This window comes from Aquarana catesbeiana, linkage group LG08 (genome assembly GCF_042186555.1).
Source record: "Aquarana catesbeiana isolate 2022-GZ linkage group LG08, ASM4218655v1, whole genome shotgun sequence".
Classification (NCBI taxonomy): Eukaryota; Metazoa; Chordata; class Amphibia; order Anura; family Ranidae; genus Aquarana; species Aquarana catesbeiana.
In genome coordinates, this window is record NC_133331.1 from 167,997,171 (window position 1) to 168,019,141 (window position 21,971).

Consider the following 21,971-nt stretch of genomic DNA (forward strand, 5'->3'; position numbering starts at 1 on the left):
TGATGTTAGGCTAACTGGTCTGTAATTCCCAGGGATGTATTTTTGGCCCTTTTTAAATATCGGTGCTACATTGGCTTTTCTCCAATCAGCTGGTACCATTCCAGGCAGTAGACTGTCAGTAAAAATTAGGAACAATGGTCTGGCAATTACCCAACTGAGTTCCCTAAGTACCTTCGGGTGCAAGCTATTTGGTCCCGGTGATTTATTAATGTTAAGTTTCCAAACTCTAATTTTAATTTTGTCCTCTGTTAACCATGGAGGTGCTTCCTGTAATGTGTCATGAGGATAAACACTGCAGTTTTGGTTACTGAAGCCCCTCAATTCCCTCGTGAAGACTGAGGAGAAGAATAAATTCAATACCTTCGCCATCTCCCCATCCTTTGTAACCAGATGTCCTTCCTCATTCTTTATGGGGCCAATATGGTCTGTCCTCCTTTTTTACTGTTTACATACTTAAAGAATTTCTTGGGATTTGTTCTACTCTCCTCCCTTATGTGTCTTTCATGTTCTATCTTAGCTGTCCTTATTGCACCCTTACATGTCTTGTTGCATTTTTTATAAAGTCTGAATGCTGATGATGATCCCTCAACCTCGTATTTTTTGAAGGCCTTCTCCTTTGCTTTTATATGCATTTTTACATTGGAGTTAAGCCATCCAGGACTTTTTTGTTCGCCCTTTTAAATGTATTACCCAATGGGATGCATTGGCTAATGCCCTTATTTAATATGCTCTTAAAGCAAACCCATCTCTCCTCTGTGTTCTTTGTTCCTAAGATTTTATTCCAATGTATGCCTTCTAGCAAGGTTTGTAGTTTAGGGAAGTTGGCTCTTGTGAAGGCAGAAGGTTTTTATCTTAAAGTATAACTAAAGGCAAAACTTTTTTTTTAGTTTTGGATAGAGTGGAAAGGGATTAGAACCCCTATCAGTTTTTATTGCTGTCTGCGCCTCCTTTAAGGAAATCCCCCCTCTCTATTTGTACTGTTTACCATCATTATTAAAAGTGAAAGTAAGAGAATATCCAAAATTTTGGGTTGTCCCCAGAAATGTAATAGAGGGGAAATCTTCCAATGGTGACACTAGTTCTGGTGGCCTGGGGGTCCCCAAGAAATTCCATTAATTTTCAGGGATTTCCGCTCACTTCCTGTTTGGCTATGGGACAGGAAGTGAAGGGAAATCTCCCCAATGGGACACGGATGGCAAAAAAAATCTGACAGATGTTATAACCCTCCCTTACTCTATCCAAAATGAAAAAAAAAACAGTTATGCCTATAGTTCTACTTTAATGCATTTCTATGCATTAAAATAAAAAGCCTTCTGTGTGCAGCAGCCCCCCTCGGGCCCCCCTCGGGCCCCCCTCGGCCCCCATAATACTTATCTGAGACCATCTCGCTCCAGCAATGCTGCACAAGAGACCCGACTGTCCGGCACTTTTCCTCATTGGTTGAGACAGCAGCAAAGTGCCATTGGCTCCTGTCGCTGTCAAGCAAAGTCAGTAAGCCAATGAGAGAGAGGGGGTGGGACCATGTCACGGCTCCGTGTCTAAATGGACACACGGAGCTGCGGCTCAACTCGGGTGCCCCATAACATGCTGTGGGGGCACTCAACAGGAGGGAGGGGCCAGGAGAGCCGAAGAGGGACCCAAGAAGAGGAGGATCTGGTCTGCTCTGTGCAAAACTACTGCACAGAGCAGGTAAGTATGATATGTTTGTTATTTTTAACAAGAAAAAACAAGACTTTAGTATCACTTTAAGCCAAGCTCCAGCCAAAACATTTTTGTTATTTGTTTTGTTCTGGATACAGTGATGAAGGGTAAGAAGATGTATTGAGATTTAATTACTGTCTGCAATCTCATTTAGGAGATTTCTCTTTCATTTCTTTCCCAAGATAAGAAAATAAAGTCACTGTGTGCCCTCACATTGTGAGGGCACTGACAGTAATACTAATTACTATAGTATCACTTCCTGTCTCACAGTGACAGGAAGTGGGAGGAAGTCACCCCCAAGCAATAAATGGCACAGCAATAAAAACCTGGCAGAGATTCTTTCTCTTCCCGACTTGATCCACAACAATTAAAAAAAAATGTTTCCATCAAAGTACTTTCAATTTTTCTTTTACTTTATTTCTTTTTTTTATTAGTGTGCATAAGTGTTGGGTGTAACCTTTGCGACAAACTGTTTTTATTCTACTTCTGAAAGGATTCTTCCTTATTACATTCTCAATAGCATATTATACCACTGGCACTTAACAGTCTGTTTTTTTTTTTTTTTACACCTTAGACGTTTAGGTGATAGTACAGATTGTTAGCATGTCCAAGAAGGCTTACAGAATGAATGAACATACTGTAAATGGTAAACTAAGAAACATTAGGTGATCACAGCTGCATTGTGTAGACTAGACTTCAGAAACAATAAAATCAATAGGATCATAATAAATAATAATTACATTTTATAAGTAAGGTTACTGCCCTCCAACATTACCCACAAAGATGTGCTATATACCTAATTTTTGAATAATGCAATTCTTCAGCCTCTGCTACCCCCTGCTGGAATATCACTGCTATTGCCAAAGAATTCAAATTTACGGTACTTTAGTTTTTCATCTGATTTCCTCAGTATTAGTCACTATGCTTTATGCAGCTTTGCAAACATTTTTTTTTTTTTTTTAGGCAGTTTAGGTAGATGAACAATGGTTTATTGCTACGTTGTATATGAAGAATAAATATTCAGTTGGGATGTGAATGCAGATTGGTTGTCTATGAGGAACCAGTCTTCTGATTGTGGTCATATATTGTATCATTTTTAATATGGCATTTCAGCTGCACATGCTCTTTATGGACATCAACTACATAATTCACATGATTATATGTAATGACTATCTGTTTTTTTTTCAAAGGGCCCACCTGGGCTTCCTGGTCAAAAGGTAACCACCCCATACGTTTAAAATTGCTTAATCTGGTATAGTAGTTAACCCACGCATGCAATAGCTTACATTAACATTTTACATTTTTATTTGTTGAATTAAAATATATTTGCTGCTGTAGAGGTGTGTTGTGTCTCATGAATGTGTTAACGTGCTGTCTTCAGGTGTTAACATGCAGATGTCAGGTGTCAGGCAATGGCAATCTGTGATCTACAGGCACTTTTGGGTTGATTTACTAAAACTGGAGAGTGCAAAATCTGGTGCAGTTGTGCGTAGAAACCAATTAGCTTCTAACTTCAGCTTGTTTAGTTAAGCTTTGCCAAAAAAAAATCTGTAAGCTTATTGATTTCTATGCAGAGCTGCACTAGATGTTGCACTCTCCAGTTTTAGTTAATCAACACCTTAAAGTCTTCTTCCAAATACTCTATAAATGTAAAGGTCCCAGTAACCAACCTCAAAGCAGCCTAAAATATACTCTATATACTCTAAAGTATTGTGACGCCTGCCTTTACACGCACATGAAGTTTAATGGCATCCCAGTCTTAGTTCGTAGAGTTTCATATTGAGTTGGCCCACCCTTTGCAGCTATAACAGCTTCAACTCTTCTGGGAAGGCTGTCCACAAGGTTTAGCAGTGTGTCTATGGAAATGTTTGACCATTCTTCCAGAAGCGCATTTGTGAGGGCAGGCACTGATGTTGGACAAGAAGGCCTGGCTCGCAGTCTCTGCTCAAATTCATCCCAAAGGTGTTCTTTTGGGTTGAGGTCAGGACTCTGTGCCGGACAGTCAAGTTCCTCCACTCCAAACTCGCTCAACCATGTCTTTATGGACCTTGCTTTGTGCACTGGTGCGCAGTCATGTTGGAACAGGAAGGGGCCATCCACAAACTGTTCCCACAAAGTTGGGATCATAAAATTGCCCAAAATGTCTTGGTATGCTGATGCCTTAGGAGTTCCCTTCACTGAAACTAAGGGGCGAAGCCCAACAGCCCCACACCATAATCCCCCCTCCACCAAATGATTTGGAGGGGTGGCCCAATACTTTCGGCAATATAGTGTGGATGAGCAAGTTTGGGGATGAGGAACTTGACTGGTCTGCACAGAGTCCTGGCCTCAACCCAAAAGATCACCTTTGGGATAAATTAGAGCAGTGACTGCGAGCAAGACCGTCTCATCCAACATCAGTGCCTGACCTCACAAATGCAGTAATGGTCAAACATTCCCATAGACACATTCCTAAACCTTGTGGACAGCCTTCCCAGAAGAGTTGAAGCTATTATAGCTACAAAGGGTGGGCCAACTCAATATTGAACCCTATGGACTAAGACTGGGATGCCAGTTTATGTGCATGTACAGGCAGGTGTCCCCATACTTTTGGCAATATAGTGTATATCCTGATCTTAAAAATATCATGTATTAGCTATATAACACAAAGGCAGTTTATGATTCAGGAATATGGAATATTTCCAATAATAGGACAGTCTGGTAGAATCAAGAAAGTATAACTAATAGATCGATGAAACACTGCTTCATTAGGGCTGGTTTCACATCGATGTGTTCTGGTAAAATGTGGGAAAAGGCGTGTCTTCTCGCTTGTTACTCCAATGCACTGCATTTTGGGTGATGAGTTAAGGTGACATTTATTTTACTGTAGAATAGCACCAACTGCACAACCATAGTAGGTGTCAATGCATGACATGCATTGTGGTGGACTACGTCAATAAAATGTTGCAGGGGTGTTTTTCATCTATTTCTGTGTGCTGGTTGCCCTATCTGAATGAATGGGCTGCCTAAACTCAACAAGATAATGTACAAAATACTGCATGTTAAACACGTGTAGTACAACAGATCAGTATAGTGTGAATTGACCCTAAATGAATACGGTCTCTAGAGACTGCTACCTGGAAGCATCAGAGAGTCCAAAAAGTGGAAAGCCTTGAATATTTTGCTTTTAAATTATCTACATCTCTGACTTGACATAAACTACCATGTAACAGTAAAGCAATTTGTGGGGACATATGGAATGGATAAATTGCTTATTATAGTTTGAGTTTAAACAACTCTGCCATGATGCAGATGTGTTTATTATGATATGGTAAATATTAATTATGTAAGTAATCTAAAGCATTTTTAAGGATTTGGATGTTATTTTAGAGTGACTATATGGCCCCTTTCTGTCTTTATCTTATCCCGATACAATTTATCTGTTTTCAACAGGGCGAAGTAGGAGAGACTGGTGCAAATGGGGAAAAGGGAAGTCAGGGAGAAAAAGGAGATAAAGGTCCTTTGGGCTTACCAGTAAGTAGATGTGGCACCTATATTATTGAAACCAGTCATTCTGTCACTCAAGGTGTTAGGATATGGCTGCAGTCTTAGTGTTCTTCAAGATTTTACCAGCCAATGTACCCTGATTGTGTAACTACACAATCTCTGTACTATCCACCCACTATCTTCATTTTTTGGTAGATACGGTATGGTTAAACCAGCTGGATTTTTTTTTTTTTATGACCTCCAAGGACACTATTTGTGACATTTCTTCACTTGAATTCCTGGTTCTGCACAACTTCCAATGCCATTACGAGGGGTTCCCACTCTTACTTCAGATTTTATTTATTTTTATTATTGAGAATGCAATGAGATGTACAGAATGGTGGGTAGGAACATTTAGGACTCTAAGATGAAGAACCAGAGTTGAAAGTTATGAGCACTCACTATTGAAGAATGCAAGACATATAAGAAACTAGGAGCCAGGTTAACCCGCTAGCTGCCACTTATATTTAAAACAAGGTGAGGAATTGCCCTTTATGTACTCCTTTAAACAAGTACAAGGGTAGTAACTGACTTCCTTTTCTTCCTTACATTTGCTTCCTTGACTACTACAACATTTGTTGAGTGCAGGTCTAGACTGAATTCCTGCATCACTTCCTGCCTTCTCTTGTCCTGTCCCGCAAGTAATACCAAACCCAAGTACAAGAAATTAAATCTAGTGAATCTTAACTGTCCTTAGATGTGTAGGCAGCACCAATTTTCTTTAAGGCTATGTAAATTTTCTTCAAGTACAGAAAAATGTACAAATCAGTTAGGCTTTGGGAGGTGAAACGAGCCCCAAATCCCTACAAAATATACAGTATACCCATAAAGAAAAATGGGGCTTTACGGTACTCAATATCTCAGGATTTAAACAAAAAAATGTTTTTTTTCTTTACATTAAAAAAGATCTTTTATTAGTTTACAAAAAGTAAAAAGGCATTTCATTAATGCCCACACCAATTAAAAACAATACAGCATATAGCTAATGCCAGACACAAAACCGCTACAATCCCCTTCACACAACAATACCACAAAATGATATACGACATCATAAAAATGATTACAGATCCATATCAAGACTGGTGGGTTAAGATAATTGCCGTATATCTACACATTTTGCTGTTACAGCTTCATCTGGAGAATCATTGTGCGGGTAACAAAAATGTTGCAAGTAAATGACATGACATAAATTCATAAACAAAAACTATATACAAAAAACAAAAAGAAACTAGAGGTGCATATATATAGCTTAGCACTTACTCTATACATATACCAGTGTGGGAAACTCTCATATATGAATACACTGGTATATGTATGGAGTAAGTGCTAAGAAACCTCTTTCTTTTTGTTTTTGTATATAGTTTTTGTTTATGTATTTATGTCATGTAATTTACACGCAATATTTTTGTTACCAGCACAATGATTCTCCCGATGATGCTATACAGTGAAACGCGTAGAGATACTGCAATTGCCTCAACCCACCAGTCTCGATATAGATCTGTAATCATTTTTATGATGTTACATATCATTTCTTGGTATTGTAATGTGAAGGGGGTTGGAGGCAGATTTATGTCTTGCATTAGCTATACAGTATGTTGTATTATTTTTAACAAATGTGAGCGTTAATGAAACGGCTTTTTACTTTTTTTAAATAATAAAAGATTTTTTTTAATGTAATGAATTAAAACTATTTTTGTTTAATTCCTGAGATATTGAGCATCGTAAAGTCACATTTTTCTTTCTTGGTACAAGTACAGAAAAATACATATTGTATCAGTCAGAAATCTTGTATCTTTTTAACTTCCTGTGGACTGAACTGAAATTCAAAACAATGTTATCATCTTTCTCAGCTATCTTCTGTTAACATCAAAGCAACACCCCTCTATGTATTAGGAATGAGGAGAGGAGGAAGTGTTAATAGTCCAAATCAGGAGAGCAACCTAGGATGACAATGCTGCTCTTCCATAGATACAGTGCAGTGAGTGAGCGTTTTTCACCCTAGAACAGGAAGTATGTAACTGGCTGGAATACCAGGTAAAAATATAGGGGAAAATGCCTGAAAATAAATACCAGCCAGTACATCTAGGGATTGGTAAGCTGCAATATATTACATTTTTTTTTTTTTTAGGTTTAGATCCATGTTAATATGAGCACAAACAGTGAGCCTGAAGCACCTAGAGGTGATACCTTTTACTGCACATCATTGCTTCTTGAACACATGAAAACAGGGCAAAGGTTTTTTTAACTTTTTAAGCCTAAACATTTTTGCTCAGCTCACTGCAGCCTGGGACCAAACAAAAAATGTATATTTATTTATGCTATCCTTCCAAAAATGATACATATTAATGTCTGGCGACCATGAGATCCAATCAGCTATTTCAGGATCAAACAGAACACATTAACTATGTTGACTAATTCTGATTTGATTTTGTGTGAATACAGCCCACTAATAATAAGCATGTTTAATATAGAGTTGTGGTTAAACTCTAAATTAAATCAAGATTGAATGGTATGCTGTGTGCACATGTTTTTGTTTGCTTAGTAATAAAAATCGATTTATTGATGTTTACCCTTGATGTATACAATTTTAACTTCCAACAAAAGTCAGGCCTTCAAATATTCAAGGATGTTTTTTCGTTTTTTTTTTTTGTTTTCTTATTCCAGGTCTCCAACATTTATATAATTTAAGTGCTTCAGTGATTGTACTTGATCATTATTTTTAGTGTTAAATTCCCTTTTTCAACTCTTTGTATTCGATTTTTTTTTACATCCAGCAATAATTGAATATGCATATTAAAACCATATGACAATATATAGCTAGCTGTTCTATGGAATAAATCATATAGGTCTGATTCAGTATATTTTGAACGTCATGCACTGGCACTCTATGTGTAAATAGTGAATAGCTGTCAAATGAGATATGATTTGGCACAAATAGACCAGATACAAGTAGAGGGAAAAGGACTAGTCTCCACTCACCAGTAGTACCTGTGGTCTAGTTGCAGCTGAACTTTCATGATTACTGATTTACTATACCTTTTCACTGTGTATCCTTGTGGTGGTGGCCATCTTGGTAGAGCAAGAGCTTTTCTTCCTCATATCAGAGCCTCCAGCAAATAGAATAGTCAAAAGCATTGTAGTGACATCATCACATTTTACTACAAATCTCCTTAGAATAGCAGGCAGAAGTTCCTTAAATCTCATACTGTAGATAGAGAGCTATGAGGCAATAGACACAGAAATGCCTAGGAACCCTCACTTTTTGGGCCGTGCACTGCTATTTTTCATAAGGATTCTGAAAAGTAGACATTCAGGGTACTGTTTAGGCACAAATTACATTTTGGGATGTTCCCTATAAAATCTTTACTTTTTGAGTTCAGTTCCATTATACGTATATTTAGCTTTACTGAGACTCTGAGTTTGCCCAACTCACGGTATACACACACTATCATTTAATGTCAGACGCTGCATAGGAATTTTAGCACTGAACACAGCCACTACTACATATCTGTGTTAATTGCTATAGAAGCTATAGAAGCCATAGAAGCCAGATCTTTTCTGGCTTCTTCCATCAATAGTTCATCAGTAAAGTCACATACAAAACTTTATTAGCTGAAAATAAAAGAAAAACTATAGTTTTTGTACATTTATATATTATTCAATAAAAGTGTGATGCATATTCTTTAGCGGTCCCTAACACATTACAAATACATCCTTTTTTTTCTACAAGTGTGCAAAATATCAGGGGCTTAGAATGGGCTACTGTCATGAGCTCCTGCTCTTCTGGCCATATCATCTTTCGAAACACATATGATTCTATAATTGAAGTCCCTAAATCTGAACTTTAGGCAGAGAGATGAATCCACATTTAAACTGTCTGACTTACCAAATAAATTGTAATTATGTTTTAGGCAGTCTTGTGGTCAAGGCAACCATACCAGACATCATAGCTAGTTCTTGTACCTCCTGAGACCTTTCTGAAAGTTGTACTTTAACTCTGCAGTACTGCTTGGTCTAGGATCAACCCTAGCCTGTGACTGGACAACAAAGGATCAGCAGAAGAGACCACTGCTTTACTCAGGAAGCTCACAGATTTAGACAGACAAGGTCTGCCAAAACACTCTGGTCGGAGCCAATTGGCAGATCTTTTTCGGCCGAAAGGCCAGCTTATGTCCGGTTGCAGTACACACGGGCTGAATATCGGCAGATTTCTATTGAACCGTCCATTGCCGCCCAACATTCGGCCTGTGTGTACTAGGCTTTAGTCTTGGCATTGATGTGCATGAAATTACAAAAGGCCAATTTTGCAACAGATTCAGGTATAGTTTCCACCTATATGTAAAGATACATTTAAAGAGTAACTCCATTTTTGTTGAGAAAGAAAAAACAATCCCCTCTGGGTGATCTATGTACATTGCAAGGATTTTAACAAACATATTAGCAGAGTCCTACTTTTTCTGTTCTGAAGGAAAAGCTGTTTGTTCTACTATGTCCTTGCAAGACAAATTTCCTGAATGGGAGGGTATGCACTCAATATAACTACCTGGTGTACTTTTAGTGTGCTTATGAGGAGTGTCTGCATCCCCTTAGAAGTTATTAACCCTTAGGGAGTATCTCACCAAAGATGAAATTCCTTTTGATGAGGATATCCAAAATTGTATTTGTTTCTTAGTGCATCTGACTATGAAGAAGCCTGATAAAATCATTGGGTCAATTACATAAACAGGAAATTGCATTTCCAGGGGGCATTCTGTAAACCAACTGTGTACAGAAAGCCTCCAGGTTGCCATATTGAATTACATTTTTTGACAGTTTTAGAAAATCACAGCAGCTGGAGTTCATCTGTAATATGAATCAAGTTCACAAGACTCATAATCTCCATCATTTCTATTAGGTTTAAGCAAAAACAGCAGAATTTATCATCTACTGTTCATAACATGCTTAAGGTCATTAAGATGAACTTCATAGAAAGTTTTAAATCTCTATGAAACAATGATCTTCCACTTGTGGAATTGATTTGTGAATTAACAGACATATTTGTTACTAATGTATTAATATGTTAGCTAAACTTAAAATGACGAGGCAGTGGTGTTTTCTTACAGCAGTGTCAATATTAGGCTGTAACATGTCATTAAGTTACTATGTCAATGTGCCATTAAAACACCTTCCCTTATACCGTTTCTCATGTGTTGTCAGTGCTGATGCTAAACATAAGGGAATTAAAGTGTATGTATGTATTCAGTTGCTGCTTCACTCACCTCTCCCCTCCCTCATTGTTTTCCCCTTACATTTTCCTGCCCCCTCCATGTTTATTGACACTCTGCCCTGCTGTTCAGGGTGCTTCAGGTTTAGACGGCAGAATTGGTCCACCGGTGAGTCTTAACTCCATTACACTAACCTACATGTTTCCTATTACCTTGCCTTGCCCCCTCTGCTCCTAACTGCAACCTGTCTGCTACTAAATGACTCCCTTATCAGCATTTTACCCAAAGCAAATTCGCACTAAATTCCTATGACAGTTTGTTGATAGCCTTTTTTAATTTGTAGAATGACTCTTTAAGCAATGAAACATACATACAACATACAGAACTGTCATGCATTTACAGTAGAAATGTATGGAAACATTTAAGGGTTGTAGCTCTGTTTTGCAAACATATTAGAGTTTTATGATGTAATTTGTGACTGCCATGGTATATATATATATATGCACAGAAATGCTGACTTTTTATCATGACTGTGCACTGTAAGAAAATTTGCAATAACCGGATTCCCTGAATATGTACTAAAGAGCACAGCAAGGGGATTTTACATACAATTATTAGGTTTAACTATCTCTAGAAACCCTGCCAAATCTTATAAATTGCCCTTTCATATTTTCCATGTTGGAGTTTTGGTACCCTTTATTTTGTGCAGATCAATAGATTTAGGTCAGCCAGAGATGTGACTTGCCTGAACAGGTTAACAAGTGACAACCATCATCTGACATGTTTGGTATAACTGGCAGAGGTTCACTAACTTGATGAAAAATCTCTGCAACCAATTCAGGAAGATTCTTGATTGTTTTGCCATGCTTATGCTGTAGTCAGTTATTATGTGGGCTGCAGAAGAAATTCCCTTCATGCCTGCTGGCTTGCAGTCACAAGCAAGATTGCTCTCTTACCAAGGATAGGCTGTGACTGGCCTTGCACATCCTTGTGCACACACCTCCTGAATAAATCAAGCAATATAAAGCTATAGAGTTGGTTAAAGCAATGGTATTTCATAAATTTTAAAGATTATAGAACCTTGTTTGGATGTAGTTTAACGATGGGCAAATCTTACTACTCCAGTTTGCTGGCATATTGAGCATTGTCCGGCTTCCTTAATCAAGAGAAGTGTAGAGATCATAGGTTAGAGAAGTCTAGTATAACATGTGGCCATTATATAAGAGGTAAGCGGCTTCCACCTTCTGATAAAACTGGAAATATCCAGGTAAGCAGCAAACAACCACCAATTCCCCCGAGCGGCACCCATATCCCCGCTGTTTGCTGGCACTTACCCCATCAGCGGTGGTGGGTGGCAAGCAGCAGGCAGCATGGTGCAGTGGCTCCATGTCCTCTCATCCATGGTGGCTTCCAGCTCCTCCCCTCCTCCTCCTAGGCTGTCCTTTCAGCCAATTGGGTGACCGGTGTCAAAAGCGACTTCCTGATTGGCCTGATTAAATATTCGCCATTGTAACACACCTGGGTGGGATTGGAGTGCACTGTCTGCGACCTGAGCCCACCCTATATTGAAGCCTATTAGAGCCTCTAGCTCTAATCGGTGCTTCAAAAAAACAGCCCCCCCTGCATTGGAATCTATGCGCCGGTGTCCTGAAAGGGGCCAGACACATGGATGGGGGGCTGCGATGGACGGGGGCATCGCCTGTGCACCCTTAACGGATGGGCCGCCCCTGATTAAAGGTTTGATTGTACACCATGATGGAGGAGATACATGTGGATTTTCTTTAAACTATATCTTAAGTAACTATTTTAACTATTTTTATGAACTCCTATCTAAATAATAGACACATAGAGGCTTCTTGACCAAAAACACATGCAGTGCTTTTTTTATTACAAAGCATTTATGCATCCAACAGTACAGCATAAGCTTAAGATCCTTTGTGCTGAGACATAGTCCTGTTAAAATTTGTCACTTTATAAAGGCTAAGAAAGTCCATAATGGAAGTCAACAGGACATAAAACACCCGAAGAGGTATTACGTTATAACCCTAAAAACCAGTTGGTACAGTAAGGATGTGAGATGTGGGAGACCAATTGGAGGTAATCTATTGAGAGGATTGGTAACAGTAGATGCATGTATTTTCGTCCAATATTCACCATCCCATAACCCTGTACCAAAGTTCAGAGTTGTAAGCACATTGAATCAGTTGTTTGTTCAAGCCATAAGTATAGACACAAATTGAATGCAGGTTTTGAGGTGCCATATAAAATGTCCTCTTACTGCAGGTATAAAACTAAGAAGCATAACTATTGTACTTCCCATCCTATAACCCTGTACCACAGTTTGGAGTTGTAAGCGTATTCAATTAGCTGCTTGTGCAAGCCAACAGTGTAGACACATGAATTCGGGGTTGAAGATCTTATATAAAACATTGTCCTACAACCGCCGGTATAAAACTAAGAAGCATAACTACTGTGCTTGTGAACTGCTAATGTTTCTACTCTAAGGTGATTATTGAATATATGGCCTGGCCTTTTGATCTCTATAAATGCATCCATTTCTGCAGCATGGTGATTTACAAATTGCATGCTAAGCTACTTTCTTGAAATGATGCAAGCCCCTTTTCCTTTTAATCCAATGTATTTATAATAGTTACAGTGCTTAAATATGTGACTAAACCAGTATGTCTTCATCAAGTTACCCTTTTCAGTCCTGAGTTAAAGACCACTTATTGAATGCATTGACTTCAGCTTTAAAATACATGCTTAATGTTTTACTCATTCATGTTAGTTATCCATACATCCATGCAGTCTTCTGAAGATCTGGTTAGACTCAAAGCTGAAAACTGTAACAAGCCAAAGATATCTTTACTGCCTGCACAAATGGTCTCCTCTCTACTTGCTTATTTCCTGACTGCCAAATGCATAAACCAAGACAACTTTCTAAAAAAAAGACCCTTTGTTTATTTATATATTAGGGGATACCTGGGCCAATTGGAGTTCCAGGACCAGCAGGACCAAAAGGGGAGAGAGTAAGTAAAGGTTATAGTCTTTTACAAATTGTTCCCTTGCTTATTTTTTTGCTAAAGTGTTAAAATCCTATTGTTTTTATTGAAGGGCAATAAAGGGGATCTTGGTGTACCGGGACCAACTGGACCAGCAGGGCCACCTGTAAGTATATTGAAACAGTAAGCAGTTTAATCCAGTGTAGTGTTGTAAATTTGCTTGTTGTTTTTTTTTTATCCTTAATTTTATCTGAAGCTGAACATTTTAGTTTTGGATAGAGTGTTGAATGGTAAAGCAGTGTTTCTTTTAGCTGTTTGTGTTTCTGGGATATTTTTCCTTCACTTCCTGTCTAATGCCTGGTACACAAAATTAGATTATCGGATAAATGATCGTACATTTCTTTTGCATGCTATGAAGAGAAAATTAAGAGTTTACTAGAGTTTTGAAAATTCTCGTATGATAGAATAGAAATTCGGAAGTGATGTAATGTGTTGTAGTGTATTTGTATTGTATTTTCGAACGACAACTGTACTGATTAAACAAAAATCGTATTATCTGGTATCATACAAGAAAAATTTTCATGCTTGTCCAATCGGATAATTTTGCACTAATTTGTCGTGATTGCCTCTTGAAAGCTGTGTACTAATGATCAGATTATCGTACGATCGATTCAAAAGCGGTATTTTTCATACGATTTTCTGATCGAGTGTACGGGCCATAAGTGACACAAGAAGAAGTGAGGGAAAATACTACCAGACCTACTGTGATAACTGCAATTTTTCAGATTTCCTGTTGCAACATACCAGGATGCCAAGGTATAAATTGGCCCTAATGTATTCTTTCAAAAAAGGATAATTATACTTATACTGGATGAGGTAAATATATTGTTTCTATACTTGAAGGCCCCATTCTATAAGCCATTTCTCTCTGCCACCGGGTGTTCCAGTCTTTCTCACAGATTTCTGTTAGCCTGGCACCTAGTGGAGGGAATGAAGCAAAGTCTACTAGCAACTAGTTTTCAGGCAAGGACTTTTCTAGTAACCCTTGGACCTAATGGGACCAGAGCAATGACAGCGAAGTTAGTTGCTTCCCCATGCTACATTGAACAGTGAATGGAGTTAGGTACATGTAAATCAAGATTGAAAAGAAAAAATAGGCTGAAATTAAGCAAAAATTAAGATGTTTACATGGGACAGGAAATGGTTGCAAAGCATAATCTGTTTAGACCCTGTAGTAAAACGCAAACAGCTAAAGGAATCCAAGGCCTGAAGACACAGGGGAGCTGCCCCACTGGAACTAGAAGACTTGTGTAGCATTTGGGGAGATTTGGGGAGATTCTCCCCAGAGGCTGGGTCTTTCAGAGAATTTCATGCTATTAGGCTCTGGTCCAGCCACCCGCACACTGGTTCTGCCAGTGGAGGGCCTCTCAGCTGACTGCAGATCACTACCAGCTTCCTCTATCTTATCAGGTGTAGCCTCTCTAAACTGCTGAATGAGGAAAAGAGGTTAAAGGGGCCTGTGCCTGCATCTAAGCATGGTAAGTAAATGGTTATTCTGCTACAGTGTTGCCTAACTGCAGCATTTCAAAATCAGGTCTCCTGTCTTGTCAGACAGGGCCACCATAGCTGTGGAAATGTCAGTATTTAAAGAGAATAATACAAATCAAACCCTTGATTTGCCTGGAGTGCAGCTGTAATCACCTCTTGAGATTATTAAACCATTTTGTTATTACAAGTGGGTGACAATGAGCACCCCAGGGTGTAGATTAGGCTGCTTGTTATCACACAGAGAGGTTTTTGCAGCTTTGAGGGTCCTCCTGCAAGCAGGTCTTGTTCTTGATGCAGGAAAGTGGAGGATTAGAAGATCTGCATGTGTATGGGTCAGTGCTGGGACAAGGTCACCCAGTTCCCAGGGCGAACATGCCAAATTGTGCCTCCCCCCCCCCCCCCCCGGGTTAGGCATGACCAATCATCTTCTGTCTGGTCTGATAACCACACCTGATCATCATACCTACCTATAGAATTCAAGAGTTAGGGCTGGATAAATTACAAAGTGCAAGGGTCAAGAGCAGAAATAATGTACAGAGTATAGGAATCAGCAACAGGGGTATTTTATAAAAGCGGTGGGCTTGTGTGCAGGATCATAAGTTGGACCCAGCTTCTAGAATATAAAGTGCGGTGAGTGGCAAAAATTGGGTGTGGCTTTCACTTTGCTGACTATTGAGTATGGCTTAAAAAGATTTACAGTGCAAGGGTTCAGTAGCAAGTGATGCAGAGCTCAGGAATGGGAAAAAAAGACTTATTTAGTATTGTGGAAATGGGGTTTAGAAGATCTGAAGTTTTTTAGGGTAGGAAGGGTCCACTCCTTTTAGTGCTTGTTCAGAATATCTACAATATTTTAGTGTGCATGAACTGAGGACTGGTGTAAAACCCAAGATGTTATATATTGCAGCTTAACAATCATTAGATGTGGTGGCTGCATTAGTTTTATTTTAGGCTTTTCCCTTCTGTTTTCACCTGGTGATCTGGCCAGTGGCACATGTCCTGTATTAGAGTGTCCCCAATCTGGATAAAGGAGCACAGAAGGCACAGCCGATAGCAGCATGGTCAGTCTGGGAAGGAGGGTAGTGTTAGATGTACTAGCAGATTTAGAAACACTAACAAGTTGAAGCCAAACTCATCGAAAACAGGATCACACATTCTCCACACTTCAGCACACTGGACTCCTCTACTTTCTGCTCTGCTGTCTAAAGTCAACATGGGAAAGCGAATGAGGAGGACACGCTCTGACACACAGGGGAGCTCTGACACACAGGGGGGCTCTGACACACAGAGGGGGCTCTGACTCAGAGGGGGGAGCTCTGACACACACAGGGGGCTCTGACACACAGGGGAGCTCTGACACACACAGGGGGGCTCTGACACACAGGGGGGCTCTGACACACAGGGGAGCTCTGACACACAGGGGGGCTCTGACACACAGGGGGCTCTGACTCACAGGGGGAGCTCTGACACACACAGGGGGGCTCTGACACACAGGGGAGCTCTGACACACACAGGGGGGCTCTGACACATAAGGGGGGCTCTGACACACAGGGGGGCTCTGACACACAGGGGAGCTCTGACACACAAGGGGGCTCTGACACACAAGGGGGCTCTGACACACACAGGGGGGCTCTGACACACAAGGGGGGCTCTGACACACAGGGGAGCTCTGACACACAGGGGAGCTCTGACACACACAGGGGGGGCTCTGACACACAAGGGGGGCTCTGACACACAGGGGGGCTCTGACACACAGGGGAGCTCTGACACACAGGGGGGCTCTGACACACAGGGGGGCTCTGACTCACAGGGGGGAGCTCTGACACACACAGGGGGGCTCTGACACACAGGGGAACTCTGACACACACAGGGGGGCTCTGACACACAGGGGGGCTCTGACACACAAGGGGGCTCTGACACACAAGGGGGGCTCTGACACACACAGGGGGGCTCTGACACACAAGGGGGCTCTGACACACAGGAGGGCTCTGACACACAGGAGGGCTCTGACACACAGGAGGGCTCTTACACACAGGGGAGCTCTGACACACAGGGGGGCTCTGACACACAGGAGGGCTCTAACACACAGGAAGGCTCTGACACACAGGAGGGCTCTGACACACAAGGGGGCTCTGACACACAGGAGGGCTCTGATTCCCAACGTCTATGGAAATTGCAGCTTGCTGAAATAATGTTTCCCCATCCTTTGTCCCCAGTCTGCACATATACAGAGCTCTAAGCTAACAGTGGGGCTGACAGAGCGGGGAGGGCTCAATAGACTGACAGGAGGCTGGGCTAATAGGGACATGTATTTTTTTTTCATTGCACCCAGATTATTTCAGGCAAATATTATAGTAAGTACACTGCTGTTAGTGAGGCATATCTCAGCTGGGGGGAGTTAGTTAAGCACTGGATCTCCTCCCCATACACAAGTACTAGATGGATCAGCAGAGAACATTAACAACTGAAAGTCCCAGTATATATTCCCAACATATATAAGAAGTGTTCTTCTCTTTTAGTAAACCTGCTCTGCAAATTACAGGGCGGGTTTACAGCACAGCCAGGTACAGATGGAAGGCAGTCTGGAAGCAGTGGGGACTCACATGGAAGAAAGCTGACATCCATCCTGTGAGATCTTCATGTTGGGAAAGCTGTGTGATGTATGCAGGGGGCGGGAAGCAATGATCGGGACTGCACTGTTGTGTTATCATCTTGCTGCGCCCACCTGTAGAGGAGCTCTCAGTGCCACAGCCCGATCCAGCCAGACTGATGAGAAATCAAGCCCAGGAGAGTGAATTCTTCTCCCTCTGTGCCAGGATGTGGTTGCCGCTGTAGAGAGGAGGCAAGCAATATGTATGGGCGCATCCTCAGCCCACTTTTTGGGCAGGCTGTAGCATTGAGTGAAGCCATAACCTAAATATACTCTGCCCAGATTCCTCTGCATACTGCAGGCAACCCAGCGCCCCCTCCCACACTCCTCCCACACCCCGCCCAGGGCAGCTGCCCCTCCCGCCCACCCCTTGTAGTGGCCCTGGTATGGGTTCTTTCAGACAGGGGTTAGGCCCCTTTCACACTTATACGACTTGTCCCACGATTTTGTACTGCAAAATTGTATGACAAGTCATTCTCCATGATTTTCAATGACTACCATTCATATTGGCACGACTTTAAGTCGTGCCGACTTGAAAGTAGTCCCTGCACTACTTTGGTCCAACTTCTATGCGAGTTGTACTCCATAGACCTCAATGTTAAACCCTCAAGTAGCATGCAAATCGTGCCTGAATAATATAGACACGATTTCAGTACGACTTTGTAAGCACAAGCCTGGCTCGCTGATCGGGAAAGGAAAACTTTTTTTCCTTTCGCGATGAGCGACAGGCAGTGCTGATGGCTGTCTGGTATGAATCCTGAGAGGGAACGCCGTGCCAAGTTTTAAATGAAAAAACCGGCGAGGGTTCCCCCCCAGGGGCATACGAGGCCCTTAGGTCTGGTATGGATCAAAGGGGAACCCCCTACGCCGAAAAGTCGGCATGGGGTCCCCCCAAAATCCATACCAGACCCTTATCCGAGCACGCAGCCCGGCCGGTCAGGAATGGGGGTGGGGGGGAGCGAGCGCCCCCCCTCCTGGACCATACCAGGCCGCATGCCCTCAATATGGGGGTGGGTGCTTTGGGGCATGGGGGGCACCCTGCGGGGCCGCCCCACCCCAAAGTACCTTGTCCCCATGATGAGGACAAGGGCCTCTTCCCGAGAACCCTGGCCGTTGGTTGTCGGGGTCTGCGGGCGGGGGGCTTATCAGAATCCCGGAGCCCCCTTTAATAAGGGGGCCCCCAGATCCCGGCTCCCCACCCTATGTGAATGAGTATGGGGTACATGGTACCCCTACCCATTCACCTAGGGAAAAAAGTGTCAATAAAAACACAGTACACAGGTTTTTAAAGTAATTTATTAGGCAGCTCCGGGGTCTTCTTCTGACTTCGGGGGTCCTCTTCCGACTTCGGGGGTCCTCTTCCGACTTCAGGGGTCTCTCCGGCGTCTCCTCCCGGTGTCCTGATCTTCTGCCGGCTCCTCCGCTATCTTCTGCAGCTCAATTGCTAGTGGTGGCCCGGACTTCTGCCTTCTGCCTTCTTCTTTTCTTCCAGAGATGTTGACACAACGCTCTCTCCAGCTGGAATGATCTCTGAACGCTCCGCAATGGACTTATATAGGCGGTGACCCCGCCCCCTTATGAGGTCACTGTCCCGGGGCATGCTGGGACTGTGCCGTCATAAGGGGGCGTGGTCATCACCCGGTGACCACGCCTCCTAAAACGTCACAGTCCCAGCATGCCCAGGGACTGTGACGGCATAAGGGGGCGGGGTCACCGCCTATATAAGTCCGTTGCGGACCGTTCAGAGACCAGTGCAGCTGGAGAGAGTGTCGTGTCAACATCTCTGGAAGAGAAGAGGGAAGAAGACGATCCAGAAGTCCGGGCCACCGCTGGCAAAAGAGCGGCAGAAGATAGCGGTGGACCCGGCAGAAGATGCGGACACCAGGAGAAGACGCCGGAGAGACTCCCGAAGTCGGAAGAGTACCCCCGAAGTCGGAAGAAGACCCCTGAAGTCGGAAGAGGACCCCCGAAGTCGGAAGAAGACCCCGGAGCTGCCTAATAAATTACTTTAAAACCTGTGTACTGTGTTTTTTATTGACACTTTTTTCCCTAGGTGAACATAGGGTGGGAGGCCGGGATCTGGGGGCCCCCTTATTTAAGGGGGCTCCCGGATTCCGATAAGCCCCCCGCCCGCAGACCCCGACAACCAACGGCCAGGGTTTTCGGGAAGAGGCCCTTGTCCTCATCAACATGGGGACAAGGTGCTTTGGGGTGGGGGGGCTCACAGGGCGCCCCCATGCCCCAAAGCACCCATCCCCCCATGTTGAGGGCATGCGGCCTGGTACGGTCCAGGAGGGGGGGGGGCGCTCGCTCGTCCTCACCCCCATTCCTGACCGGCCGGGCTGCGTGCTCGGATAAGGGTCTGGTATGGATTTTGGGGGGACCCCCACGCCGATTTTTCGGCGTAGGGGGTTCCCCTTACAATTCATACCAGACCTAAGGGCCTGGTATGCCCCTGGGGGCGGACCCACGCCAGTTTTTTTTATTTAAAACTTGGCGTGGAGTTCCCCCTTATGATTCATACCAACTACTGTATGTTTTCATTTGTTAATGCCAAAAATGTGGCAAAGTCGTACAAAGTAGTACTGCTCCCAAATCGCAGTAAAATCGCGACAAATCGCGGCCGCGAAATCGCGGTAAAATCGCGCGACTTTGAAGTCGTATAAGTGTGAAAAGGGCCTTAAGCTTACTGCCCTTTGAAAGGCAATCACCAATGGATTGCTTTTCAGACGGAAGTATAGCAGTGGTTGACAGGTGTTCAGTTGTTCAGTAGGTGCTACTGCAGCCTCCTGATGCCTGTTTTTTTTTTTTCTTTCTTTATTACTTATTTTCTTTAATTGCTAAATGGGCAATTTACATTGTGGGACCGCGCTGCAACTGCAGGCCAAGCATTTGGTTTGCAGTTGTGGTGCGGATCTCAAATAAGTATCGTGTATCAAACTCTGCAGAGTTAAAAAAGCCATAACAAAGCAAAGCATCAATGTACAGTCCTGGCAGGCTATAATGTTAGTTCGGGTGGACGGCCAAACAGCAGCTCAGCTGCCTCTTTTTACCACCCCCTAGACCACCTGTGTAAAAGAGCCCTATCACTATCAGCAACCAGTCAAGATCATACTTGGTCCATAACTTTCATTTAGTGCAAAGACAGACAGTACCCACTATCTGGGTATCATGGAAATATCATCCCTTTGGCCATGACATCCATTCGAAAAAAAAGTGAATGACAGTCTTCCTTATTATTGTGTTGCATATTGCATTTTCCAGCTGGGATTGTTAAAACTCCTTCAATGTGAAGGTCTTCAGGATTGTGGACATGTTCCAAACTTGTTTTGTCCATAAAATGTGCTGAGGTGCAGATGGAGCTTAACTTCAGGGTATTTGGCTTAGAAGTTTTCTTATGGTTCACTTTATAATATAAACAATTCAAATCATTGATAGAGCGCTGACAACTTTTGAGCAGGATGAGTGGTACTTGATAGCTCAAATTTTTTTGAGATCACTCATCAATAATTCCAGAAATTAAGCAAATTACAAGGTGCTACTGAGATAGTATATGGTACAAGGGAGACTGGCTACTTAAGTCCCGGGGGCATCTCCGCTGTGCTTTCGAGGCTGTGGACAGGAGAGGATGAGGTTTCATATATGATGACAGTGTCCCAAGGTGAGGCGTTTCTAGGTCCGAGTGTATAATTTTATTTACACCGTCACCCAAGGTAATTTGTCCAAGTCTCCAAAACAAGTGCTATTAGGTTGCATGGTGGAGGGTGCCCGGAGACATGTGAGGAGACCAATTACCTTTAAATTTGTGTCTGCAAAATCACCATAGTCAGATCCTGGTAGTCGGCTGTCATACCTTTTGAGCAGCTCAAGGTTAAACTTTCATGGCTCATGATAAATGAGCGTCTATCAGCCATTTTAAATGACAAAATAAAAATATATTTGAAAAAGCTTGGATTAAATATTTGACTGGTTATCCTCAGACCATACACCCTTAGGAAATGTTCTGGTAGGTAAGGACCGGAGCACAGGGACATTACAACCCCCCCCCCCTTTGCTCTACTTCTTTTGGACTTTCTTGCTTTTTTCTACTTCTTTTAGACACACTTCCGCAATTAGGATTGCTTTCCTCCCCTGGTGGAGGTTGACTGAGATTAAGTGAATGAAGGGCATATTTTAGAGCCTAAACTGACAATTCATTTGATACTGAGATAGAATTGAATACTGGCCTTACCTTACCATTTCGTGCCCTAATAAAATATTGATTTTAGTTTGAAGGGTGCTAGATGACCACCAATAAGTGTATGGTTATACTCCCTTGGTTGGGTTATTTCCATGGAAAATGCA

The 21,971-nt window shown here is 42.3% G+C and overlaps 1 protein-coding gene across 1 annotated transcript in view; it reads left to right on the forward strand.

The window, feature by feature from the left end:
* Positions 1-21,971, forward strand: part of COL13A1 (collagen type XIII alpha 1 chain) — a 250,216-nt gene that overhangs the window by 211,096 nt on the left and 17,149 nt on the right. The window contains exons 29-33 of the mRNA XM_073596695.1: positions 2,892-2,918; positions 5,134-5,214; positions 10,563-10,598; positions 13,406-13,459; positions 13,545-13,598. Coding sequence (XP_073452796.1) covers positions 2,892-2,918; positions 5,134-5,214; positions 10,563-10,598; positions 13,406-13,459; positions 13,545-13,598 — 252 coding nt within the window. The remainder of the gene's footprint in view (positions 1-2,891; positions 2,919-5,133; positions 5,215-10,562; positions 10,599-13,405; positions 13,460-13,544; positions 13,599-21,971) is intronic.